Raw genomic sequence first — 26780 nt, forward strand, 5'->3', positions numbered from 1 at the left:
TCACTCAAAATCGTGTATGAAAGTAGGCTCCTCTATGTTCCAGTACTTCATGGAATCAAATTATATCACATTAAAATGTTATTAGTTTAAAACATATTAAATAAATGCAAGTCTGGGCTGGCGCATGAATATTTAAAGCTCACATTACAAGAAGAAATAACAGAAGAAAAGGGGGTGGGGAGAGCCAACGATTCATCGTATAAATATTGCTGGAAATAAAACATTCTACATGTAAACTTTCTTTAGCAACATATGATTTTATTACTTGCCAATTATGGCATCGTTAAATTTAAAAGGAAATATAAGGAGAAATAAACTGATTTACAATTGTTTTTAATGTTAAATGATCAGAGTACCAGTAAATCTTTTCAATGCCCCGTTTTGGATTCTCAGGTAATAACGGATTGCTGGGACGTGTTGGCAAATTTTAAATATAACTGACTGCCTCCTTTCCATATTCATATATTTCGAATGTAACTCCAGGAGAGTGAATTTTATCTCAAAATTCTCCAAGAGTTCCTTTCAAATCGTCTCTGTGCATATGTATATGGCATCCACTTGACGTCTGCCATGTGTACCTGTGCGCCAGATACCAGTCGTGGAACGGAATTGAATTACTGAATTTGAGTTGAAAGGAACCCGTCCAAACGACCCAGGTCTGCGCTCTTTGAGGCTTCTCTCAACAACACTTTTTAATTAAAGAAGAAAGGCAGTAAAGTAAAACAACAATAGCAATAACCCGACATGAGCACCAGGTTCCCCGAATACAGCCCCATCGTGCTCTCCAGCGATGCCCGAGTAGAGAGCCCTAGCACATGGTGCCCCAGCGAGCCAGCAGCCACAGCTCGAGGCCCTTTACGTGCAGAGGACCCCACTGGCAGCAGAAATGTGAGCTTTGACCTACACCATTCCTCGGACCCATTCCGCCGCGGGCGCCGCGTGAAAACCTGCGGCGGCGACTGGCCTGCGTTGAGCGTTTTTTGCGCTGCGCGCAGCGGGAGTTGTGAGTGAAGAGGCGCCCTTATCCACCCCGGCGCCACCCCTATGCAAACCCTAAGCTTGTACCGCGACGGACTGACTCGCGGCGACTCGGCGTCCACCCTCAATCCCGACACCATCCAGGCCCGGCAAACGAAGCGGGGCGGGGCCGGGCATTAGGGGCGCCGCCTGCCCAAGGCGCAGCGCCACGTGCCGGGTAGCGGACCCCAAATCCTGCGAGTCCAACTGCGGCCTCAGCCGCTCCCAGAACTGGGCCCCCGGCTTTAGGGCGGGGCCTTCTCCTCGCCTCTTCCTGGACGTCGGCTCCCACCCACTCTGCGCGAGCTCCAGCCTAGAGCCCGAAGGCCAGGGTTGTTGCCCACGGCTTTTCCCAGGGCTCGCACAGAGGGAGGCCCAGCGGCCGACCGCGGTGACTCAACCTTTGCTGGATTCCGGACTGGAGGTCTCGGGGCGAGGGGGGCGCCAGGCCGGAACCGAGCCCCAGTCTCTGCTCCACGAGCCCTGGAGTTTTCGGGTGTCTCCTGGTTGAGTAGAAGAGCCCGACCTCGGCTCCTCGCCGGGAGACGTCGGCCTCCCCCTCCCTAGATTGCAGGGTCCTAGGCTGGAGGGAAGCTCGCAACGTGCCTAGGCCAACCCCTTCTGCGACACTGCTCTCGATTTCTGCTGTCTCTCTCTCAGAGAATGCCAGAGCCCGCGGGAACCGGAGGAGCTTCTGCACCAGCCCCTTTCCTGGGCCTTCAATCGGCCTTTCTCCCACAGTCTTGTCTCTTCCTCTCCATATTTTTTTTTCCTCTATAGATTCTTCTCATATTCCCCTGCCGCTTTAGCTAACATGTCTTTCTGCTTTTCTAAATTTGCCTTTCCTTCTCTCCCTAGCGCAGCATTAAACAAATCCAGGTGTATCGAGGTTAAACTCCGACAATGTGGACAGAAAGAAAGACTTTTCTGTCCTTGGAACATTTCTGGGTACTACAGTTTGGCTTCTACTTGAGGTGGTGCCAGCGCTGTTCCGCCGTGCAGGCCGCTGCTACCAAGGCGCCCGCTTTCTCTTTCTCGTTCTCTTGCTGTGTTTTCTGTGTCTATGGTTGTGAACCAGAGCAGGCTCTCCAAATCGAAAGCTGAGTTGGAGTTTCATTTCTAGGATTCCAGAGCTGCAGACAAGTGAAATGGGGAAGGGGGCGCGGTTCAGGGGTCCAGACGCCGATCTGCGCCTAGACTGCACGTATCCCTAGCGCTCTGCCCAGAATCTCTAGGGCCGCAGCATCAGTTCCGTGTCCTCCGAAGAGGTTTGCCACCTGCTCCACGGCGGGGAGCCTTTCCTTGGTTTAACGCTACGGGAGTCGTGGAAGTCTGAAGCATACTAGCCAGGCGCAAGGGGAGATGGACCTACAGCAAACAGGGTGGGCAACGGGACGGCGGCTGGGCCTGGGTACCCTGCGAGGGGGAGGGGTTCTCTGTGAATTCTGACCCGGGCACTGGCGCCCCCTCGGGAACGCACAATTGTTTTGCGTTGGTCCGGAGCGCGCAGAGTACAACGCGGCCGCGCGGAGGTCAGGTATTTCGGAACACGGAGGACTCAGTATTCGTGAAACTTGGCCTAATCTTCTGCCCTTCCTGAGTGAGAAAAGGAACGGAGTGATGGCTGGTGTCCCCTCCTTAATCCAAAAGCCCCACAAAGGCAAAACACACACGCAAAAACTCACCAAAGCATCCCACAAACACAAAAACTAAAGCCAACACACGAAAACATAACCCCCAACCAAATACATGGCTCATAAAAACAAAATCAAAATTGAAGAAAACAAAATACATACAAACACAAAATTCACCTAATGAAAAGCACACACGACACCCACTAATACAAAGTCAAAACACATCAAAGCACCACGCAGAAGGAACAGCCTTCCAAACGACACACAAAAAGAGCCTGCAAGGAGAGAGTATAAAACACACACAAAATCGTAACGCACAAGACAGAAAACAAAACCTACCCAAAAGATCAGGACACACAGAGCAAAACCCGCTAAAATGAAATCCACGAAAAAACAACATGCAAAACACCTGAAACAAAAGACTCTCTCACAGTCTCACAGATAATGAAAAAGAAAACAAAAACAAAACAAATCCTCTAAATAGGAAAAAAAGAAAAAAGAAAAAGAAAAAGAACCCCTTCCCCAGCCCGGGGTGAAATGTCAATTCCGGGAGAGCTTTTGATCTCTAGGCGCGGACAGGCCGCTCCTCCTTGGCGCAGCCTTCCCGCGCCGGCTAAACCGGAGGGCGGGAAGCAGGGACTGCGGCCCGGCCGCGGTGGGGAAGAGTCTAGCGCTCCGAGATGGCCAAAAATCAAATCGCTGGACAGGGACCCGGATCCGCAGGCTGCAGGAAGGAGGCGGTGCAGGGGGACTGCGCAGACTACTTGGTGGGGGGGCCGCCGGGGAATCCACAACCACGTTTCCGATTGTGGCAAAATCGGCTCAGTGGATAAGCGATGCCTGGTTCCCGCTGAGGCCCCCCCACCCCTTTTCTCGAGTTCTGGGCTCTTCCCCTTAGGTTGCGGCCCTGCCTCGTGACCACCCCCCAAAAAACAAACAACCTTCTAGCTGAGGACGATTCACTTTCCGAAACTGCCATTGTCCGGCAGGCGGAGAGTCCTCCTGCGGAGCGCTTTCCGCACTCCCTCCCCCGCCCCCCCACGAGAACCCTGTCCCTGCGACCACCCCGCAACGGGGCCCCAAGGGCTTCCAGTGACCAGGCGGAGCAGCTGGACTCGGGACTGGGGAAGGAGGGGGGGGGGAAATCTTGAGCCTGGGCCGAAGAGAACGGGCTGGATGGACATGCCACACCTCTGCCCAGTCTCTCTAGGGCTGATTTCCCCTCTGGAATCAAGTCCTGGGGCCCGAGGACGCCGCAACCTTTTGGGGCTTGAGGGCCAAGGGATTTCATTCATGGGCTGGGGTAAAGTGTCCAGGACTCCAGCCAATCTCCAGGACCTCCAGATATGGTTCTGCTCAGCCCGGATGCTCCAAAGCAGAGGTCCGGATTTTATCACCAGCATTTCACAGCTTAACCTTTGTGCTCCTGGCCAGAATGAGACATGGTGTGGCGAAGACAACTGCGACCAGGGGTCTGAGTGGGACCTGGGGGCTTTAGGGTTCTGGCATTGCCCTAGAGTCAGGGACCCAGTAATAGTACTAGAGCTGCAAAGTGGGGCGGAGGTGGGGTGGCTAGGAGTTCTGGGGGCGGGCGCCGCCCTAGGGGTGAATCTGAGGAAACCGAATGCCTGGCAAGACCTCTTGCCTTTGCACCCCCCTCAAAATCACCTGCTTGGCAGATTGGTTAATTTCTTTAAAAACAAAAACCGGGCCTGCACCCGCCTACGCGGCGAGATTTGCACCTAGAGGGGTCACCGTTCCCACGCACTGCGCAAAGGGCCGCGACACCAAGACACAGGGGTTTGTAGAAGGTGCTGCCCCGAGGCCAGGGCTCCCGGCTCGCCCTCGGTGGCCCCCTTCCCGTAAGTGCGCGGGCTAGCTCCGGGTTGTCTGAAGCCTTCCTTCCTTCCCTTCCCCCCAACCCCCTATAAAAGTCCAGGGCCGCGCGGCGGCGGCACTGCTGCTCTCCGGGCCTCCGGCATTGCTCCGGCCCGGTCCGGCCCGGCTCGCCCCGTCTGTCCAGCTGAGAAGGCCCGGCCGCACAGCGCGGACACCCTTGCCCGGCTCTGGGCCGGCAGCGCGGGGCCGCACGCTGGGGGCGCGGCGTGTCTGGGGACATCTTGTGATGTTGGCGAGAACAGGACATGATCTCACATGGCGAGAAGCTCTTTAGTTCCTTAATCATTTCACGGTGCCTTCGGACGCTTTTTTTCCACCTAAAACGTTTAGTTTCAGCTCAGTGATCAGCTACCCCAGCTCGGCGGGGGAGCGGAAGGCTTGAATTATTCCGACCTGTGAGCGGCCCCTGGCACCAGGGGGAAAAAAAAAAAAAGAAGCACAAAAAAAGTGGAAACTTTTTCCCCCCTGTCCATTCCATCAAGTTCTGAAAAATCAAAATGGATTTAGAGAAAAATTATCCAACTCCTCGGACCGGCAGGACAGGTAGGAGGACCGCGATACCCGCTCCACGCGCTCTAACCCGGGGACCCAGCCTGGCGCTGGTTCTCACGTGTGTCGGCCCTGGGGGAGGGGGTGCGCCTCAATTTCGCGGGATTGACTGCAGGTCTGTCTGAGGCGCACTGTATGTTTTTTTTTTACCAATCTGTTCAAACTTCTGCATCAGCCTGAGAGTTCGCCTAATTTTTCTCTATTTTTGAATGTTTATGTAGGTGTCTATCTAGGGGTCTGAAAGTTTGGGTCTGTGTGTTTACATATGGGTTCAAAGTGTGCATAAGTGACAATGAGTTTGTGTGCCCCCGTATAAGTATTTTCAAATGTTTGAATGTGTGTCCAAGAGTTTATATGCCTGTGTATGTCTTTATATTCATGAGTATGTTAGTGTGTGTTTATGAGTTGGTGTTCCCTGGGTACTGTTCTTTTGAGTATCCAAAATGTGTGTCTGAGTGGTATATATATAATATGGATAAGTGTTTGAGTACACATCTACTCCTTTAAAGCTCTGTGTTCACCTGTCATATCTCAAGTGATTTTGGAGTGAGAAAGATATGGTTACATTGACTCCTCCATTTTTGGATGTGAATAGCTGTTTGCTGTGTACATGCCAATGCACACAAAAGTGTCAGCCTCTAGGCACAGAGATGGGTCTAGGGCCTGTGGGCTTCTGTTGTGCTAAGCCTGTGAACTGTCAGGCTCAGGTCCCATTGTGTTGGGAGAACCAGAAGTGAAGGTGTGAATTCAGGGTGTGCTTGAATTCAAAGTGTGCAGACCCTCAATATGTGATGTGCATTGCTTCTCTCTGTGGTCACTGTTAAGCCTATCATTTGTATAAAAGGGTCTCCTGTGTCGGGCACAACCTTGGCAGGTGATAGCAGGCAGCCTACAGGCTAGTAGAAGCATTTCTAGGGAACCAACCCCATCCTGCCTTCGTTTTCAGCTACACAAGTCTCTGACACTGGTGTGAGTGTGTGTATGTGCGTACTGTGTGCTCAGGTTTTATTTTGTGGTTGCCGCTCCATGGAGGCGAGCGCGAGGGATAGACATGTGTACTTAACCTGGCTATCCAGTTCTGGTGCCTGTATGTGCACAGGCCTTTCTGGCACAGGGCCCTGTGTGCTTCCTACAGGCCTGTGCAGTGGGTAGAGCAGGGTGTGTTTATATCTGAGAGGAAGTGTCAGGCAGCAGGAGGCCTCTGTTTGCCCTGAGGTAAAAGCCTGATATGGAGGCTCTTTTACTCATTAGGCCAAGTGTGCTAATGCCCACCCAGACACAGTCCTGGCCCTGGCAAGAACTTCCCCTTCTCCGTTCTTGTGGATCTGTGATCCCCCACCTCTACTCAGAAAGCAGAAAGAGAGGAGTGAACTTACACCCCAAACCCAAGACAATTCCCTGGGCTTAAATGTGTTTCCAAAATCGTGAAGGAAGAGCAGTTAGGGTAGAAATCAAGCCCAACTGAAGAGGATTCTCCATGTCGAGGAAGGGAAACCTGGAATTGCCCTCTGCTCCATCCCACTCCTCTCCAGTGGATCTCTTAGTAGGTGGGACTCCCAGAGGTGCCTGTACTGGGACTAAGGGTTGTGTACGTGTTGGGAATGGGTCAGAGGCCTGTGAGGGTCCAGGAGAGTGTCTGCGTGGCTGGCCCGGCTGCCTTTCCTGACAAGCTGTCTATGAAGAATGTAATTCATGGCGGTCGATGAGCTCTTTGATTAGTTCAATCGCCTGAATAATCGTTTAATCAATAAAGCATTTCATCCCTCACCGAGGCGGGTCTGGGTGGGACTGGGGGGCCTTAGGCTAGCCAGAGTTTAAAAATCTGAACAGCCACGCCCCCTATTCTAGAGGGGTTGGAATAAGGGCCACCAGCCAGCCTGGGAAAGGATGGTCATCTCAGGTGACACTGCATTTCTGCCAGACTGCACCAGACTGGGCCCCAGGCTGGGAAAGAGGAGAGATGGAGAAGCTGACCAGGCTGGGGGCATCCAGGTCTGGTTTTGGGGTTTGCATGGGCTTCTTCCCTCTTCTATCCTTGAGGCCTTTTATGGGCTTCTTGAACTTCCTTTCCTGTCTTCAGAACTGTAGTCTATTTATTCCATCTCTTGCTTTAGTTTCCCCACCTGTACAATGGGGAAGGAGTGCATGCCTTTCTTGCTCTAAGCCCAAGATTGGGTGAGGTCAGCCCCGAGCAGTAGCCCCTTAAGGTTTCTCTTATCTAGCTTCTTCATTGTGGTGCCAAAAAGGAAAAACTGAAGTCCAGAAAGGGGCAGGAACTTGTTGAGTTGATACAGCAGGAGGTATGGAGGAGGACTGGAGGGCCACTTCTCTGCCCTTAGACTTCTCTCATTCCTGCTGGGAGAAGAGGCAGAACCACACCCTATCTCTCTGGGTCCCCTTGGAGAAAAACTACTATTGGGCAAGCTAGCTGTGGTGGAAGTTAAGTTGTCCCAAAGTCAGGAAGACTAGAATAAGCTTGAACACTTTCTGACCAGTCAATAGCATCCAGATCCCTAGCTCTAGAATGAGCCTGGTGGAATGATAACACTATTCCCTACCCATGAATCTTCATTTTTTGGAACCCTGGGAGGGGGCCTCATCTCAGGGGTTCTTCTCCTCATTACACACATGGGGAAGCTGAGCTCCAGGAGAAGGGGGCCCCTGCCTAAAGTCTTTGAGAGAGGGAAAGGCAGTCCCAGAGCCCCTGGCTTTCAGGATGTGCTGGTAATGATAACAGACCCTGACAAAAACAATTTATTGGGTTCTTAGAAAATCTGATTAAATTCTCCCATTCACATCCCTCCCCTCCCATTTCAATGATTCCTACAAACAGAGCTGGGCCAGGCAGATCAGACCCCTTATCCAGGTGCAGGAATTGGCCCTGCCCTCACTAGCTGTGTAACTTCAGGTCAATTGTTTTCTCTCTCTGATGCTTTTAAATTGAGTATTAGAGAGGACTCACCCAGTTAGGACTGAGAGCGCTGTGTCATCTCTGACTTTTACAACTGAGCAACTGTCTGAGCCCTGTGGACTTCGCTTTGTCTGAAGCAAGAAGTGGGAAATGGGTTGGTCTTGGGTCGTGCGAGTCGATCTCAGGCTCAAGAGCTCTGTGGCAGCCCAAACCAACCCCGGACACCTCAGGGTGGTGGAGAAGCCGGCTTGGAGGAGAGAAAGAGGAGGTGGGAGGGAGTACGTTCCGAATGAAGCCAGGTTTTGTGGCAGAAGACCGAGGTGAACTTTTCTCTGAAAAGTGTCTTGGCTCCTCATACGTTATTTTCAACGAGTTTTCTTTCAGTAGCAAAACTTTCAAAGGCAATTCAATTTACATGAGTTCCTTCTTGGACGGTTTCCTTTCCTAGTCTCCCGCCTCTAGCGCTTACACAGAGCCGGGCCCAAAGTCGTGCTGCTGCGGGAGCGAAACCATGCGACTGCTGCGCAGACCGAGGCCGGACTGCTTTCAGCGCGGAGCTGTGGAGACCCGCTCCCTGCTCGCTTCTCTCCTGGGCCCATACTCTTGGGCTAGTTAGCTTCGGTCGGCAGGACTGAGGCACAGTAGCCTGGCTTTGTCATGGAAACGCTGTGTAATCTCAGACTAGTAGCGTAACTTCTCTGGGTCGCCGTTTGGTGGACTGTAAGGCTGGCCAGGATTGCAGATCTAGAGGCGCCTCTTGGCATTAGAAGTTCCCGGAGGCCGGCCCGCTCCAAGAGCGGTGACTTACCTTCGACCCAAAGGGAAGCTCCTTCTGCCCTGCGCAGCGCACGGTGCGGAAAGGGGGCTGCTCTCGCTGCACAGGTTGGGCAGCCCAACGCTGTCTGTAAGCCAAAAACACCTTCTGTGTGAAATGGGAATCTGAGATATTCCTGATCGGACAACTTCTGCGGCCCCATCCCTCCCCGGCAGCGCTCTAGGGATTCTGTCCAAGCCGCACAGGTATGAGGAGGAAAACTCATTTGTGCGGGCATACCTACCTACCTGGGTTCTTTGATTTAGCAGCATATTCCCCTGCCCCCAATGCCCCGCCATCCCGAGAGTGGCTCTGGAGAGGCCTTTCTGAGAAAGAGGTTCCCGGCCAGCCTTTCCTCTAGCTCCGACTCGCTATGTGACCTTGGACAAGTCGTAACCCTCCTCTGCCCTAGTTCCTCATCTGTAAAACGGAGAAAGCTTAGCCTTAGGGCCCTTTTAGCTCAAAGACGTTAGAATCTGAGTTTCCAGGCATGAACTCAAAGAGTGGGAATGGAGATGGAGATATCAGTGGCAGTGTCCCTCAGGGCGTCCCCACATTCCCGTCTTTTAGGTGAGAACGCAGAGTCATCACATCGAAATTTAGTCACTTCCGATCCACTGCGCGCCAACGATGGAGCGAATGCGGGGAACCCTAACATCCTGGTCCTTGTTGGCTGTTCCATACTCCTGCTCCAAGACGGGTGGGGTGAGTGCATGTGAAGATCCAAACAGGCAGAGTTCCAGACAAAGGAGAAATAACGCCACCCTAGTGCACACAGCAGCCTCCAGGGCCCCCAGAGGCCCGCCTGAGGCCGTTTCCCGCAGCTGTGCACTGGAGGGGATGGGGAGCATGTCAGGCCGGAAACTTATCTACCGTTAAGGGGCAGCTGGGTCTGGGACAGAAACAGAAGATGAGCCAAGGACCAATCCAGTGTAGGGGTGTGAGAAATAGGGCAGAGGTAGAGAGAGGGGAGGCTGAATGAACCAGAGTCCTCCCAGGTTCAACGTGTGCTGTCCTCTTTACAAGCCCAGGCAACTGGAACAGGGATCTCAGAAGCATTGTTTTGGTGGATTTATGTTTAATATTAGAGAATCAACGCTTATGAATTCAAAATGGTAGGACTTGGGACCAGTCTCATGAGCTTCTGGGCCAGGAGAGTCTTCAGTGTTTCTACCAGGGTCCTGGCAGACCTAAGTGCTCACAGAACTATTGCCGCCTGTGTGTAGACTGGATGTCATAGCTTCCTTTCCAAAGACCAGTTCCTTTGACTATGGTCCCATGGCCTCACACTCTTGAGAACTGAGACTCCATGCTCAAAAACCGTGTCCTTCTGGACCATGAGGGTTCTACTATATTTTCCAGCCATTCTTTCTTAAAAGCAACAAGAACTTCCCCAGGAGAGGGAAGGTTGGGTTTTTTCAACATCTGAAAGCTGCAGCATGGTAGCAGGCCTGGCATGGCTTGGCATGGTCCTTGTAGATAGAATGTGCCCGCCTGCTTCATTTATATAGGACACGATTGGGTTCATTCAGCTCCCAAGAGGCCTTGCATCGGATGCGGAATTTCCCTTAAGGACAGAAGCGTTCCTGCTGCGCTCATCAGTATCCCCTTGAAGCGACTGCCAGCTCTTGGTCTGGAGCTGGAAAGGGGCTCAGGGTTCAGTGCTTTGGCAATCCGATCCAAGGCCTCAGATACTCCCCTCCCCCAGGAGCACCCTGGTTACTAACTTTAAAGGAATGTGAAATTTCTTACACCTCAACACCTCCTTCTTTCGGTTATATCAGACTTGTAGGCTCCAGGGTTATAATGAGGTAGAAGATGGACAAGAGGGTGGCGGCAGCGGCTTAGTAGGCGCTTGATACAGTTATGAAATGTTTCCACTGGAAGGAGCCTTCGTTAAAGACTAAGTAAGACAACTCTGCCCATTCTACAGACGAGGAAACTGAGGTCAGAACGGGGCAGGTGTGCGCACACTATGAGTCCATCGCGAGCTGATGACAGATTGCAAGCAGGATCTCCACTGCGCTCCTTGTCTACCTTCAACAACCGTTGTATGTGTTCGTGTGTGTGTGTTTGTGCATTTTCTGGAGACTATTCCACCCCCCGCCCCACTTCTCACCCCCGCCTCGGCTGCCCCTAGTACTTCTGGGCGTCCCAAGGTCCCAACGCCGCTGCGGGGAAGCCAGGCTCCCGCGGGATCTGCTGCGGGACTCTGCCAGCACTGTGTGTATCCCCCCTCCCTCCATCCGCGCTTCACTGGCCCTTTGCGCTGCGCGTTTGTCAATGAACGTGGCGCCGCCGCCTGAGCCCCGCCTCCCATTCTCTCCCATTGCCCAGGTATCCGCTAATCAGGCGGAGCCCGCTGCTTGCTCAGCCAATGGGGCGGTGTCTTGGGCCGGGGCCCGCTGCCACCGCTCTGATTGGCTTGATGAAGCGTGATTGGCATGTTAGCCCCCGCCCCGCCCCCGCCCCCGCCCGGAGGGAGGCTGAGCCCCGGGCGGCGCTGTCCACACGCAGCGGGTCCTGAAAGCGGCTCCGGGGCGGCGCGGTGGCGCACTGTGAGCGCCGAGCAGGCGGAGGGCTAGCGCTAGCGGCGGCGGCGGCAACGCGGGCAAAATTGACAGCGGCTCCATCTCGGCATCAGCAGTCCCGGCGGCCTTAGTGGAGGGGACCTTCCGCTCTGTCTTCTGTCCCTCGCTCCAAGCCTGGGGCAGGCGAGGCGGCCATCCCGGAAGAGGCAACTGAAAGACAGTAGAACCAGACTCCCAAGAGAGGGCAGCGGGGCTCGAAGAGTTGGTGGGCGTGAGACAGATACTCAGGAGAGGAGGAGATTGTCTCTGTTGTCCCCATTCCTGGTCCCAGCGATGGGGGAGCAGCGGGAGCCGCAGGAACTTTGAAGGCAGCGGGTCCCGGGGTGTGAGGGCTGCCAAGCTCCCAGGGATTCCGGAATCTCAGCCCCAACGTCAGTGGCGGAAGCGTCTGCAAATCTGCCTGGTCCCCAGCGCCGCCAGAGAGGAAGTTTTTTGCAACTTCGTCGGAAACGTCAGAGAGCCGAGTGAAGAGAGACTGAGGTGGCAAAGGCAAACCCCAGAGACTCAGAGAAGCAGAGAAAGAAAGGATCCGGTGGAGACTGAAGGGTCGAGGAGAGACTCTAGAGGTAGCGAGGCCGCCGAACCAGCCTGGTAGCCTGCGGGCCTCACTGCCCCCTGAGTGAAGCCAAGAGCCGTGTATTCCGCAGGCCTCCTCAAAGCCGCTCCTGCTGGAGAGACCAGGGGTTCCTAGTCCTCCTGGAGGCGGGCCCCTACGCTATGCCCCCAAAGCTGCGGGCGCCTTGGCTGCAGCTACCCAGCCCCGGGTCTGGAGCCGCCGCCTGAGCAAGCCTGGGAGGGAAGCCACCAGGAGTTGGGCTCCCCGCTTCCAGCCAGACTGCACTAGCGCGGTTTTCCGCTTCTAGGCGCAGCTCTCGGCGATCTCCGGCAGGGCTGCTCTGAGAGAGACCTCGAAGCTCCAGCAGTGTTTTCTGATCCCAGCTCGCACAGTGCCTGGCCTGGCGGCGCGGCTCCCTAGCCGCGCTGGGCAGCCCCTTGGCGCCGGGAGGCGGCGGCGTGGGCCGGCCTGCAGTCTGGAGCGCCCCGATGGAAATACACTGTAAGCACGACCCGTTTGCATCCATGCATAGTAAGTAGGCGTCGAGCTCGCTTCTCTCACTCTCCGGCCGGGACGGGATTGGGGGTGCCGGACTGCGGGGCAGGTACTAAGGCCGGAAGGACCCAGGACTTCTGTAGCCGCTCAGTCAAGTTTTCAAAGTGCAGGGCTCCCAGGCAGGGAATGTGGAACAACGTGCCTAGTCGCCCGAGCTCGGAGCACCTGGCACCAGGAATCCCGCCTCCACCAACGCATAATGTAGGCTGCGAGCTGCAGCGTTCTGGCGGCTCTGGCAGCGACATCTCAGCGTGCTGGGAGAATCCTGGCTGGGACTTGGAGAGGGCCCCCGGCTGGGCTAGTTGAAAAGCACAAAGTTGTAGCGAAAGGTCAGTCTGAGTTTCAGAAAGCTCCCCACACCCCAACTCCGACAACACCTTTTTTCTGCCACAAGGCTGATCAGACGGGCTTGGAGGGAACGTGGGGCCCCAACCACTGTCTGTGTGCTTGTATGTGTGAAGGAAGAGGCTGAGAGGTAAGCGAGGACACCAGGTCCAGAGCTCCGAAGACGTCCTGGAGTTGAGGAGTGGGAAATGAAAAATCAACGAAGTAGAGGGCTCCCTGAGCTGAGCTTTTCTTAGAAGGCGCCAGTTCATACACAGACCCTTAAAGACACTGTGAAGTCCTTCTCTGCAGGACGCTTGCCTCATAATGGCTTCTCTGCCCCCTTCCCCCCCCCTCAAAAACCAGGAAGAAGCTATTTAGTCACCATACAGGCGCCCCTGCCTTCTGTAAGACGCCGAATGTGTAGGAGACGGGAAGGGTCATTTTGGGTGCGCACGAGGCTGGCCTGCCGGCTGCCTGACCGGCCCGCATCTGCCAGTTTATCCTTTAGCATAGACTCCTGTGAGATGAGCGCTCCTTTCTCGGTGAGTTAGCGTCGGATTAGATTCGGAGGTTTCAAGTAGATACCAAGTGGAACGAATTGTGTTTTCCTTATGCGCGCTGCAGAGCTGGACTGGAGCAAGGCTCCAGGCTTTGGCGGCATCCAGCCCGGTGCCCAGCTCGGGGCCCAACAGACCGCAGGTCATAGGATTGCTTCACGGCACAGAGACCTCCCCAAGCTAGGTACCCCTCAGATAACCCAGAATCCAGCTTACCCAGCCGTGGGTCCCCTATTTAACAAAGGCAGCAGAGACCCGGCTGGAGAGAAGGCAAGGTTACCCGGGCCAATTTGTCCTTTTTTTTCCCCGAAGGGCCGAGTGGTCTGTTAGGCAGAGAAATGCTGATATAGGCGGCCGTGGCTGGCTGCCAGCAGGTCAGTTTCTCTTTGTGTCAATTTCCCGAGACAGAGGTAATCCACCAAAGCGGTGCGGAGGTTTGCGCAGAGAAGCCGCTTGCTCCGGTCCCAGCCCAAACGATTCTTCATCGTCTGGGGCCTGTGCCAAAACGGTTTCCAGTTCATGGTGACCCCAGCGCTCCCGGCACTTGTCTCCGGCGCACACTTGATCTGGGCTCGAGGGAGGCTCTGATCTCGCAGAGTGAGCCGAAAACAAACGAGTTAGGGTCAATACTCTGAGAGGTAGGCAAGCCCTTAGCTCAGCCAAGGAGCTATTGGGGAACAAAATAAGGAGGGCTGGCCCCTGTGCATCTCCTCGGCGGGAATCCACATACCCTCACTGCCTCCCTCAGTGCAGAGGGGCACCCCAGAGGTCGTGCCCAAGCCCTTGAGAAGATAGAATCAGACTCGGTGGTCTTCCAGCTGTGTATGAGGATGGAGAAAGCAGCTCCTTCTAGATGTTATTAACCAACCGCTAATGCCTGTGTCTCTGTCCCTCCTTGTCCCTGGCCTTCATCTGCCCCCTCCTCGAGAAGTGCTCCCTCCTCCCATTTTCAAGTTCCCCGGCAGCACAGTGGGGGCTGGGCCCCAGCCAGCCTAGCTTCCAGAGCTGGCTTCTCTGGAAGTGCCCTTGGTTCTGATGCTCAAAGCTATTTGCTTGCACAATGTAGGCTCGGTTTGAGGCCTCAGTTTATTGGCCATTGAAGGGAGTGATGGCACAGAGTAGCTCCTAAAAGGTCACTTAGGTAGTAAGGGCTCAAACCAAGTCTTACCTCCTCATCTTCTTTCCTGACCCTGGTCAGTTTCTTCCCCTACCCCTGACCTCCTCCCTCCCCTTTGGAGCAGACAGCTTCTGTGGGAAGGTGGTGTGGGGGAGGGGCAGGCACTGTCAGGAAATGGTCTTCTGTTTTTCCCTGCTTCCACCCTTATTTCAGACTCATCACTTTCATCAGTCTCCTACCTCTCTCTCTAGAGGTTTCCCTGCCCCAGGTATAGCCAGTCTCCTACCTGAGTGTCCTCTAAACCTTTAGTTACACCCATTTTACAGAGTGTGATACTGAGGTCAGAGAGACAAAAGGACTGACAGAAAAGTTCATACGGGCAAAGTTGGAACTGGTTCTTGGGTCTTTAAGGATTCACAGACATGGGAAGGGAGGGACTCAGATTCCAGAGAGAGGAGAGTGGACTGTCTGGGTGGGGACATATGGTTAAACCACTCTGTCTGTTTTAACCATATTTGTATCTATGGCCCGACTGTCTATGTGTGTCAGCACCTGGACAGTCATTTAGAGAGTTCATTAAGGAAATTTCATCCCTATTTTTTCCCCTGTGTTCTTGTAGGCATATTTGTGTGTCCCTTCATTCACCCTCTCAGGTGACACTAGGAGAAATTTCAATGACCCTGTAAGTCCTGGAGTTCAATCTGTGGTTGAGACAGCAGAGATCCTCTCCCCAAGACCCTGTGCCCAGTTCTGGATGCAGACAGGGCCCCTGGTGGGCAGTATGTCCTTATCAGGGCCTGAGGAGCATTGTGGAGGCCATCACTTCCAGACCAGAGCCACAAAAGCCCCAGAGGCATCTGCAATTCAACCTTTCTCCTCCTGGCCACCCTCCTCCAAAACCTTCTCTGACAGTCCTTTGGGCGCAGGCCTGTGTTTTCCTTGTATCTGTTTATCTCTTGGTCTTTGCCTTGATTACACTCAGTCTGTCTCTGTGTCATTCTCTCTGTAAATTCTACTTGGCCCTGAAAAGTGTAGCTGAGTCTGTGTCTCCCGTTAGCCTCCCCCATGGGATGAACCCTCACTCAGCTGGAGTCCACAGGAAGTAGAGGCTGAGACTTGAATTCTCAGAGGAGGTGCAGAGCTGAACTTGAGGTTTCAGAAAAAAGTTTCCCTTCCACAGAAGTCTCCTGTCCTCCATATGCCCCCTTACTGGGCTTCCTCCATTTTCTCTTCTGGTTTTCTTGCCTCCCACTGTACACCACACTCTCCTTTCTTTTCTTCACCTGTTCTGGCTGATTCGTTCCTTTTTCTTCCTCTGATTTTCTAACTTGAAGCTTCCGTTTCTGGCTCCCTTTTCTTACTGTCTGTCTCACTTAGTTCCCACTCTTTGTACCCTTACCCACATACCTCACTTTTCCTCTGTTCTTTTTCCCATCCTGCCTCCTTTCTCTCAGGCATCACATTTCAATTCTTTCCAATCTCAGGAGACATTGCCTTCTCAGACCACAGTTATAAATTACCTCCCTACCATCTTTGAAATGCTCTATGTGATAGGACTATGATGAGGCAGAGAGGACCAAGTGGGTTTGGGGGCCTTTTCAGGGGCTCCCAGGTCACCCTGGGTCTGGTGTCAGCTGTGGACATGTGGGTTAGATTCTGAAAGAGTACTGGTAGCCTACTCTTTGTGGTCAAAAATGGAAAGTTTGGGGGTTTGTTGTCACCTAGAGTGTCCAACCCTTGGGAGTTTTCCATGATGCAAAATGGTCCCAAAAGCTCACAAATGTTCTGCAGGACTGCTCTTGGAATTTGAGTCTTCTGAAGGTTGCCACTGTGTTTTGGGCAGAAAGTTTAAATTGGCATATACTATGCCATGTACAGTATAAGAAACAAGTAGACCAGGCTATTGCAGGTAGACCACCTGTCTGGACTAATAGATTATCTTAAAAGTTTGCTAAGTGCTCTTAGCTTCCTTTTTGTCCTTTCCGATGAGCTGGTACCAATTTTGAATTTACTTTCTTCTTAAATCCAACCCGTTCTTGAAAGATCCATATGACCCATTTTTATTAGGTGCTCTCAATCCCAGAACAAAGCTTCTTAAGGCCCTTGACCAGGGGTGGCTGCAGTCTTTCTGTTTTAGGTATACTATGCAGTTGTGTTCCTAACTGCAAAATTCTGTTCGGGATGGTTTTCCTTTTTCTTATGTCTGGAGTGTTTTAGAACAGCCAAAAGCAACTAAAGCTCATTTTGAAAACCAGAGAGAAATTCTAGCTTAGATCTATAAAATTGTGTTTTTCCTTGAAATCAGCCTGAGCTTGGAAATTTGAGGGTAATATTTAATTCGGACTCTCATGGGAAACTTCGGTGAATTGCTTTGGCAGTTTTTAGGAAACAGGTTATGTTATTGGTGCCTTTTCCCCTCCATTTCAGATGTTGTTTGTGAACCTGGATAGTAGTTGAGTGCTGGGGAGAAAAGCTGAGATGAGGTGGCTCTTTTATGTTTTAGATTTAGAGTGTATGTGTGTGTGTGTATGTGTGTGTGTGTGTGTGTGACCTCTGAGATGCCCTGGCTTCCCTGGTACTGTCCAGGCCCAGGCAATTCTCAGTTTAGGCGATTTCCCCTTTGGCCTCTGAGCTACCAGCAGCATTGGTAAATGCTTGGATTTGGCTTTTGGCTTTTGATAGTTTTTAGCGATGTTACTGGCTGATTAACAGCTAAAGGTCAATGATATTAGTATACTGGATTACCCTATGTTTACTGGTTTAGCTCTTCATTTACTTAGATTCCTGTTTCCCTCCAGATGGACCTTAATATAAGAGAAGGAAGCTTATTGGGTGAAGGAAATACTATCTTGGACTCCTTTTACTTAAAATCCATCCCAGAGCCCTTGTAAAACCTGGGACTCAGAAACATCCAGCTTCTTTATTTCTCCTGAACTAACTTAAAGCTCTTGGCAATTGCAAAATACTCCAAAATTTTTAGGAAAACTTCTTTATAGCAGATTCTGGTGCAGTAGAGTAGAATGTGATCCTCTGACCCATTTCTTCTGTGTGCTCTGAGAGGGTTCAGTGGTCAAATATGCACGTCAGCCTTACATTTTTTGTTTGTTTTTTCCCTGCCAGCTTTATTGAGGTATGGGCCTCACCTTCCTAAAGAAAGGGTTTTTTATCAAGGCAATGGTTGAGCTTTGTCTCAGTATCCTTCAGAATACTATTTAAAAATTTTAAAAAGTCCTTAGCCCATAATCAGATTGCTGATTTAAAAAACATTTTCCCCCTGAGATCTTGGTTTGCTAGAGTAGACCCTTTCACTTGTAAAGATGTTTATTAAAAGGAAAAGAGTTTCATTTTTTTTTAAATCTCTTTAAATTCGATATATTTTAAAATGTATTTTCTCTCGAGGATCTTCTTTACACCTCAGTATCACATATGTAAGAAGTTGTGTCCCTAGTAAAGACTGAAGTCTTCACATATTCCATTGTTAAAAAAAGAATTACCAGGAAAATGCTAGTAACTAAAGGAAACATAGTATGAGAATGCTTACCCTCAAAAGCCCAGTTGACTGACTGAAGACAGACAAAGGCTAAGGTTAATTTTAAAAAGTAATCTAAGGTGCTCATGTAGTCTGCACGATTAGACTCCAGGCTTAAGACATATGCCTGTGGCCATTTCTGATCCAAGGGGCTCTGGTGCTCACGGTGGTGCTTTACCTTCTATATGACTGGTTCTAACCATCCTTTCCCTTGCCTTTTGTTTCTGATCTGTTTCAGGACATGGAGGAGTGAATCAGCTTGGGGGGGTTTTTGTGAATGGACGGCCACTCCCGGATGTAGTCCGCCAAAGGATAGTGGAACTTGCTCATCAAGGTGTCAGGCCCTGCGACATCTCCAGGCAGCTTCGAGTCAGCCATGGTTGTGTCAGCAAAATCCTTGGCAGGTAAAGGCAGGAGCTCCAGGCTTCCCTTGAGTTTTCAAATAACAACCTAAAACACGTCCCAGCAGCTGTCCAATGAGCCAGTGTTGTAGTGAGAATCGTGATGACACTTTGCCCACATGCACAGCACTTTACAGTTTGCAAAACCCTTTCGAGGCCATTCAATTTAAAGTAGCCTTGGGAAACCCCAGTGACACGTGGAATGGGGACTCAGTTAGGAGGGATGACATGTTTTCTGAAAGCCTGATGAATTCTTTCAAAGAATCTAAGAGTAAGTGTTTCTTGAGAATTTCTCTGCCACATCTTAGGTGAGCTCAGGTCCCAAGCAGGGCTGGGTGGAAAACCTACAAGTTGGAATCACCAAAATTACCAGAGTCCAATGTTTCATTTTAATGTTTTCAAAAAAGCATATTTGATTTTTAAAAGTCAGCTGTCATTTTCAGTTTTGGGTTATCATCAACCTTATTATGTTGCACTGCAGTTTTTTCTTTCTGTTTTGCTTCTTTCTTAGTAATAGGCATCCTTAGTATATATTAAATTAGAGAGGGGAAAAAAGCTCAAAGAAACACTAACTCTTCATTCTGACATTTAAAAATTGCCACTTGACCTGGCAATTTGCTGTAAGTAAAATACTAACAATGCTGATTTTCCCAGAGGGTTGTACAGCCTTTAGCACTCCTGTTAATCTTCTCGGGTGAGCCTCGGCACCAAGCAGTTTTGAGATGAGGAAACAAACCTAGAGAGGCAAAGTAACTGACCCAGGTCCAGCCAACCAGACAGTATTCGGGCTGGGAAGAGGGCTTAAGGATTTCCAGACCATGCACATCTCACCATACTCCAAAACCTAAGCCACAGGTTTGTTTCCAGGCTTGTGAAGTTGTCACAGTCTGTCCTGGCAGCCACGAGCAGTCTCGGCTTTAGCTGTTCAGTGCTCTCTCAGGATTTCTCTCCCTGGGTCAGAGAACAACCTTTGTTCTGTAACTTGCATTATGGTTTGAGAACAGATGCCTGAATGGAAAATAAATATTTTGAAGCATGTCAGTGACATCGTGACTTTCTGCTTGTTCTTTCCCTTCCATCTACTGGAATTTGAGAAATTCTCTTAGATGGAGAGAACACCAGTTTCTAACCTTGGGGAACGTTCCTGGAGGCCAAGGGAAGGAGTTTCAGGGCCAGAGGTCTGGCAACCCTTAGGGACCTTGATCCCAGTGTTTTTTCCTCATTCCCCTGCTACCTCAGCCGTGGAGGCTGTGGGCTCTACTCAGCGGCAAATGAACCCCAGCCAGAGAGTTCAAGGAGGAAGGCAGGATGTTAGTGTGCTGTTCTTGTTAGCTGGTGGTTTTGTTGGGTAGAGGATGAACGTGCGAGTAGAAGAAGAAAATAGAGGAGAAGGAGATAGAGGAGAAAGAAAAGAAAAAGAGAATGAAAAAAAAAAAAAAAAGAAACAGAAAGAAATAAAGACAAGATAGAAGGAGAGAGAAAGAGAGAGAAGGAAAATATTTTAGATTATCTCAGTGTTAGACTCTGAGAGCTGAATGGGCTTAGATATCTTCTTGAGAAGCCGCTTCATTATACGGAGGGAGAGAGAAAGAAAAAGAAGGCCTTTCCTTTGTTTTTGCTGAGATATCTTTGCTGAGCCGACATTTTGCTTGCTGTCTGAAATCATCTCAGGGCAAGATGCAGAGCCCTTCTCAGAGGGGACATTTAGATGCCCGGTTCTTGTGTCCTGGTGCCCGGAAGACCTCCACATTTTTCCTGTAGACTGAAGGGGACAGGGACCCTCCCAGGCCCAACTGGCAGCCTCCCGCAGCCCAGAATAGATTTGTCACTAGGTAGAGTGGCACTCGGAAGTTACGCGCCGCTCCGGTGCCTAGCGGTTTAAGTTGTCAACAATAAATTGGAATTTCATAGCTCATTATTTTCATAACTAAGAACCACAGTGGACAAAATGTCACTCTAATTAGAACTGCCTTTTAAGAAACAAGTTCAGCCCTAAAACAGTGTGACTGGGAATTTCTGAACTGGGGCTGTTCCATCCACTATTTTTTTTTGGTCACTGAAGAATTTGATGAGTGTGCATGGGGTGACAGATTGCAGAGAGTGTGTGGTGTGTGGTGGCTGTGGCTTTCAGAGTCTGCATGGTAAGGCAGGCAGTCCCTTGGGCTGACAGAGACCCCCGTCATCTCAAGAAGGTGGCGGTCTGCCAGGAGTGTGGGCATTCAGTACACAGAGCTCAAGGCTCCGGAGGGGCTTGAGAGGAACAGCCTGGTGGCATGTGAGGACCATTAAATCCACCCAGAAAGCCTGGCGTTGTCTACTTTCACTAGAGCCTGTCTGGGAGGTTCAGGCCATTTGGAATTGGGTGGTATGTTACACAGGAATAGACACTCAGAGGATTTTAATCCACAACACGTGCTCTTTATATTTTGCAAAGCTTTTTCTTAACCATTTTGAATTTCTGTCTTCACAACAGCCCTGCAAGGCAGGCTGGGCAAACATCCTCAGCTTATTATGCAAATAAGGATACCTTAGGTCCAGAAATGCTAAGTGAGTTGGCTAAAGTCACACAGCAAGTTAGGGTCAGAGCCACTGACTAGCATCTGTACCCCTTTACTCCCAAACTAATGTTCTTTGCGCTGAAGTACACTGTATGTTGGTAGCTGCCGTTCTCTATCGTGTGTAAGCCAAAGGGATGCATGACTGTTTTGCTGAGATGAGAGAATGGTTATTTAGTCTGAATCCTCACTTGACATAGTTGCGAGTTGGGGTTTCTTGGAGTGTCAGGGTTGCCTTCTAAGTGCCTGGCCCATGCGTCAGTCAAAAGGAAGACAGAAACTTCTCATGTCAAGAGCATAGCCTCCTATGGTTGACACTGCTCAGGTGGGATGGGTGGAAAGTCCTGGGCTCTGCCACCCCCAGCCATGCAAGCAGGGCAAGTGCTGGGGGTGAGGGGAGATTTATCCTGCCACCCCTTCAGAGTTTCTGCCTGAATATTGCAGTCCCATACAACTAACGTTTGTTGGGTTGTCTGTGTGTCTGTAACCTCTGCCCCACGACGGTGCCTGGGACGGTGACTGTCCTAACCGGCACTCAATGACTATTGATTGAGGGAATATAAGGAAAAAATGCACGTTAAAATTCCTAGTAAATAGTAAAGCTGTCTACAATTGCGAAGGACTATTATTATTAAAATTTTTACAACCAAAGCAGCAGTTTGATCTAGTGGGAGGAGCACTGGATTCAGAGTCAGCTTTGAAAGCTGGGACTAGCCCAAATTTCCAGAAGGGAGTGCTAATCCTTAGTCTTCTAATCCTTGGTTTTCCTTTGCATAAAACCCTACTGGCCTCTCAGGATTGGTGTGAGGATCAAGATAATTCAAGGAAGAGCTTTGTCAACTTTAGAGCACTATGTCTAAATAATGAGTTGCGCTGATATTAACAAACGACTTTCTATTGTAATTAGAGGCTGTGGAAATTATCGTATGCCTTGATTTAGACACTTTTTCTAGACTTCTGGCAAAAAATATTTCCTTAGATATTTCTAAAAACCTGTTTGTGACTAATAACAAATTTTCAGCAATTAAAGAAAAAGGGAGGATAGGTTGAGTTTTGCCTTATGGTCCAAATTTGTACAGGACTCACCCTTCTCAATGAAAAATAGAATTTCCACTTCCACATCGCTGCTCCCAAATTATTTCATCTGTTTCTAAAATATTCACTAATTTGGTCCTCATTGGACTTATCCAGGCTAAGAATTTCAGCACCTCTTTAAATGTGACCAGTCGTTGTTCTGGGTAAGCTTTTCCACCATCTCATGAGAGGATCACCTCCTTCCCTTAACAAATATGAACTCTTTGTTAGGTTTGAAAATTACCAGTCATTTCTAATTTTTATTTTTATTTAGTTTTTTAATTTTAATTTTATTTATTTTATTTTATTTTTTTTATTATGGTGACTTTGGTGAATGAAATCCAGTAGGTTTCAGGTGTACAATTTAACAGTAAGGCGCATATATATACATATATTGCATTGTGTGTTCACTGCCCATAGTTAAGATTATTTTTTGTCGCCACATATTTGACCCCTTTTATTTCTAAAATGTCTTTTTGGTTAAAAAGAAATTTCAACTACAAAATAATCTCCTTCGCAGGAGGAAGTCAAGAATTCCTCTGTAAATGTTGAGAGAGACATCCAGTGAAGGCTCAGATTCAGAAGAAGAATCAAGTCATTTTTTTCCCCTGAAATGATCTTTCATGGCACTCTTCTCCCTGGTCTCGGTTTTACTGTAAAACCCTGACATCCTATTTGCGTTAACGAGGAAGAGCTGATAGCATGGAAATGTCCTTAGAAACAGCGATTTACCTCAGGGGAGGTCCCTGGAAGAGCTGCTGACTTGGGGTTGGTTTTTTTGATTGCTTAGGTTTTGGCTTTTTTATAACATGTATTTCCAGTTGATTCTAGAATCCAATTCTCCCTTTAATTTTACATCAGAGTTGTTTTTTTTTTTTTTCTTACGGAAAAATAAGTTGCATTATTTAGGAGGAAAGGTTTTACAGACGGCAGAGGAATCTGCTAGGGGATGGGAGAGCTGGCAAATTAGAGAAAGAAAGGTAGAAGCCAACTTTCTGGGGAAATTGTAGTTCAGGAGGCTCAGCCACAGTCCTGATTTGGCCAGTGTGTCTTGTGTGACACTGGGCAAGTCTATTAAACTCTATGGATCTCAGTTTTATAGCTGTAGATGGGGATGCATTTATTGATTCATTCAGTCATTCAAAGCAATTATGTGCTTTAGAACTATTGTGGAGATCAGATGGGAAAACTGACTTGAAAGTGTTCTGTAAACTTTAAAATGGTAGATAAATATGAATGAACGAACTTGACCAGTGCTGTCCAATAGAAATATAATGTGAGCCACATATGAAATTCAAAATTTTCTAAAAATACATTAAAAAAGGAAAAAGAAACAAGTACAATTAGTTTAAATTATATATCTTATTTAACCGAATATATAAAAATATTATCATTTCAACATATAACCAATATAAATATTATTAATGAGATAATTTACATCTTTTTTGTACTAATTTTTGAAAATCTGGTGTGTATTTTATGTTTATAGCATATGCCAGTTCAAATGAGCCACATTTCAAACATTCAAAAGCCACATATAGCTAGTGGCTACCGTATTGAATAGCGCAGATCTGGACATTTCCAGGACAGAGTAGCCTGTTATTTTGTTGCCAACATCCATATTGCTGGTTCCTCATGGCTAAGCTCCTTTCTCCTTGGTCCTAGGTATTATGAGACAGGGAGCATCAAGCCTGGGGTAATTGGAGGATCCAAACCAAAGGTCGCCACACCCAAAGTGGTGGAAAAAATCGCTGAGTATAAACGTCAAAATCCCACCATGTTTGCCTGGGAGATCAGGGACCGGCTGCTGGCAGAACGAGTGTGTGACAATGACACGGTGCCCAGCGTCAGTTCCATCAACAGGTGAGGGGCTGCTGCCTGTGGGGGGCTAGGGATCTGGGGGCAGTGGGGGATCCTGGAGGCACTGGGTGTGCCTTATCTGAAGATCTGGTCTCCCCTTCATCAGGACTCCTTAGCTCATCAGACAGGAGGGCTGCTCAGGGGGCCGGATGGGTCTTTCTATTGCCCTTCTATTCTCTTCAAAGTGGGCAGGAGTTTGAGGCCCAGGGAGAGGGCCATGCCAGTACCCTGGCTGCTTGAGATTCTTCTGAGCCCAGAGTGATTTTCCATCATTCCCTTTACCATCCTACTCTGTGTGCGGAGCACAGCGAATTGTCCTGATTAGGCCTTTACAAACGTCACTTCCTTGGAAGCCCAGTCTCAAGGTCTTAGCATTGGCCCATCTCAGAGCTTCCCAGGAAGAAAATCCCTGCCTCCAGTTTGGGCAGAGTTTGAGTCGTTGAGTATGGGGAACAGACCTCTGACTTGGAGTTGGGAGGTTTAGCTCCTTGTCCCATTTCTGCCACAAACTTAACGTGTGACCTTGACAGAGCTCTTTCTCTCTCTGAGCCCAGGGCCCTGGTGGTTCCAGTATAGGTCTGTGATCTCTGAGAGCGATGTCTAGGATGCTAAGATGCTGTGGAGTTAAAGAGTTGCCCTCTCCTCGATTGCCCCGAATCTCATCTGTGGACAGAAAGAACCAGAGAAATGCTATGAGTCTTAGTTTCGGGATCTTCTTAGAAGTCACCACAGCCTCTTCTCCTATTAGTCTGATTCAGGATACATCTGACAGAACTCTCAGACATTTAAAAATAAGTTCCTGAAAGAAAGTTTCCTAGTGTGGATGGTGCAGTTTCAACTCCACTTAAACTCACAGAGTCAGGGATAAAGTTGTGAGACGAACAGAGACGATTGTCCTGGAAACTCCACAAAGAAGAGAGAAACCAGCAGACTGAAAACTTGAGTAGCTTCCATTTCTTCAAGGTCATGCTCTACCCTTGTCAGTGCAGAGCCTCTCTGGGCTCATCCACAGACAGGAAGAGTGGTCGTACTAGAATGTCTCTCAGATCCTCTCTGGTCCTGACAGTCCTTTCTTCTATAATGACTCAAGTGTGTGAGTACATGTGCTGACATTTTGAGTCCTGCTATTTCATAAACCGTTAGCCTGTTTTTCTTTTCTCAGTAAATCTTTATCTTGGCTCTGACATCATGCAAGCTGCTGAGAAGAAAGAAGGGAACCAGGCACACAGTCCCTTAGTCTCTGTTCTAGGGTGGCTTCTACTCCAGGCTGGGATTCTGGCATGCACTTAGAGTTCTGGACAGCTTGAATTAGGCACAAAATGACAACTATTTTGGTAGACTTGGGAGGCATAACCCTGTTCTTTTTCTGGATTATGAGGGCCTCCAGTATGTTTTGTGAGTCCCCTGCTTTTGGCTTATTGCAGGATTTCTATGACACAAAGCAACACGATTTTTTTCCCCTGAGTCTCCAAAAGGCCTAACATGGAGCGAAGCACGTACTGCCTAGAGCTGTGAAGTAGTCAGCCTGCTCTGCAGAGGAACCTCCACCAAACCCGTGGTCAGGCTTTGGGGACCCACAGACTTCTCAGTGTAGGGTGTACATGGAATTGGTGGTTCAAAAGATAACTTAAGGTTGTCTGTGGGGGTCTCAAACTTTAATGCCTGTGTGGAGCTAGGCAGATAACGCAACAAATGAAGCAGGGCAGGCATAAGATGATAGGGGAAGGTTGGGTCTGTGGCAAACAAGAAACACAAACTCTATGGAAGGAGCAGTTGCTTTTCAGCTCCAGCTGAATGCTGCCGGGAATGTGGGCCCAAGGTTTGCCACCTTTTTTTTCCTATTCTTAAAGAGAAGCCGGAAACTAGGACTCGTGTGTTTGTGTGTGTATGTCTGTGTGCTTGTATATATGAAATCTGTATTTTTAAATGGTGGCAACTAATTTCAATGAAAAAAAAAATGCCTTGTAGGACAAGTATAACTTATTTGCCATGCTCCAGCTTATATCCTCTGTAACACAGGATGAAAATTGTTTTGTGATGAATTTGTTTGAATGTATTTTAGAAATATATAACTGGCACACCAAACCAGTAAGTGTGAACTACATGAACCCCCACCCCCAATTATAGTAAAGAACTAATAATGCCTATTCAAGTAAAAAGGTGTTATTTGAAAGAAATATAAGAAGTAAATAGAGCACAGTGATTACAGATGTGGCAAAAGCTATGAAGGGGGTACTTGATGAGTGTCTAGGGAAATGGCGAATCAGCTGATGCCGGGAGCAAAGGGGGGACCTCTGACTGCTAGTTGTCCTAGTCCATAACGATGACCTGGCTGGCTGTGCCTCTAAGGTGCTTTCATATCTGTGGTCTCTTACAGCCTTTAAGGCCTAACTCTGTCCTGTGATAGGTATAGCAATTGAGGCCCAGATGGAGAGAGCGAGCAGAGGAACTATGATTTTGAGATTGAGAAAGGAGCAGGACCTGGGTTTCCTGAAGATGAGAGGAGGGTTGGTCTCTTTCCACCACTGCAATGTAGAACTCTGCCATTGACAGCCTTTCTGCTGTCTTCCTGGGGAACCAGCCTGGGAAACCATGACTGACGCTGGGTTAAGCAGCGCTGAACAGTTCTGCTAGGCTTGTGGGAGATTTCCTGAGACACAAACCATTGTGTAGATATGGCTTCTTAAGAACATATACATGCTGGGCTGCTGTACAGCCTGCACAATGGAGTCTTAAATCCAGCCTGAATGTCAGGTGGAGGTGACTGTCCCAGAGCTGGTCAAACGGTGGGCAAAATGGCAGTCTTACTTTTCCTATTCCAGTCACATGGCTCT

At 49.5% G+C, this 26780-nt stretch overlaps 1 protein-coding gene across 9 annotated transcripts in view; it reads left to right on the forward strand.

Moving 5' to 3' along the window:
• Positions 1 to 4227: 4227 nt before the first annotated feature.
• PAX5 (paired box 5) overlaps positions 4228 to 26780 on the forward strand; it is a 175008-nt gene continuing 152455 nt past the window's right edge. Inside the window, exons 1-4 of one of the 9 annotated variants that reach the window (XM_039856677.1) lie at positions 5074 to 5093; positions 12279 to 12502; positions 18295 to 18460; positions 23752 to 23949. In XM_039856677.1, coding sequence (XP_039712611.1) covers positions 12460 to 12502; positions 18295 to 18460; positions 23752 to 23949 — 407 coding nt within the window. In that variant the 5' untranslated portion in view covers positions 5074 to 5093; positions 12279 to 12459. The other 8 variants (XM_039856670.1, XM_039856632.1, XM_039856641.1 and 5 more) reach the window with 8 other exon arrangements.

Source organism: Pteropus medius, unplaced genomic scaffold (assembly GCF_902729225.1).
Source record: "Pteropus medius unplaced genomic scaffold, Ma_sr-lr_union100, whole genome shotgun sequence".
Classification (NCBI taxonomy): Eukaryota; Metazoa; Chordata; class Mammalia; order Chiroptera; family Pteropodidae; genus Pteropus; species Pteropus medius.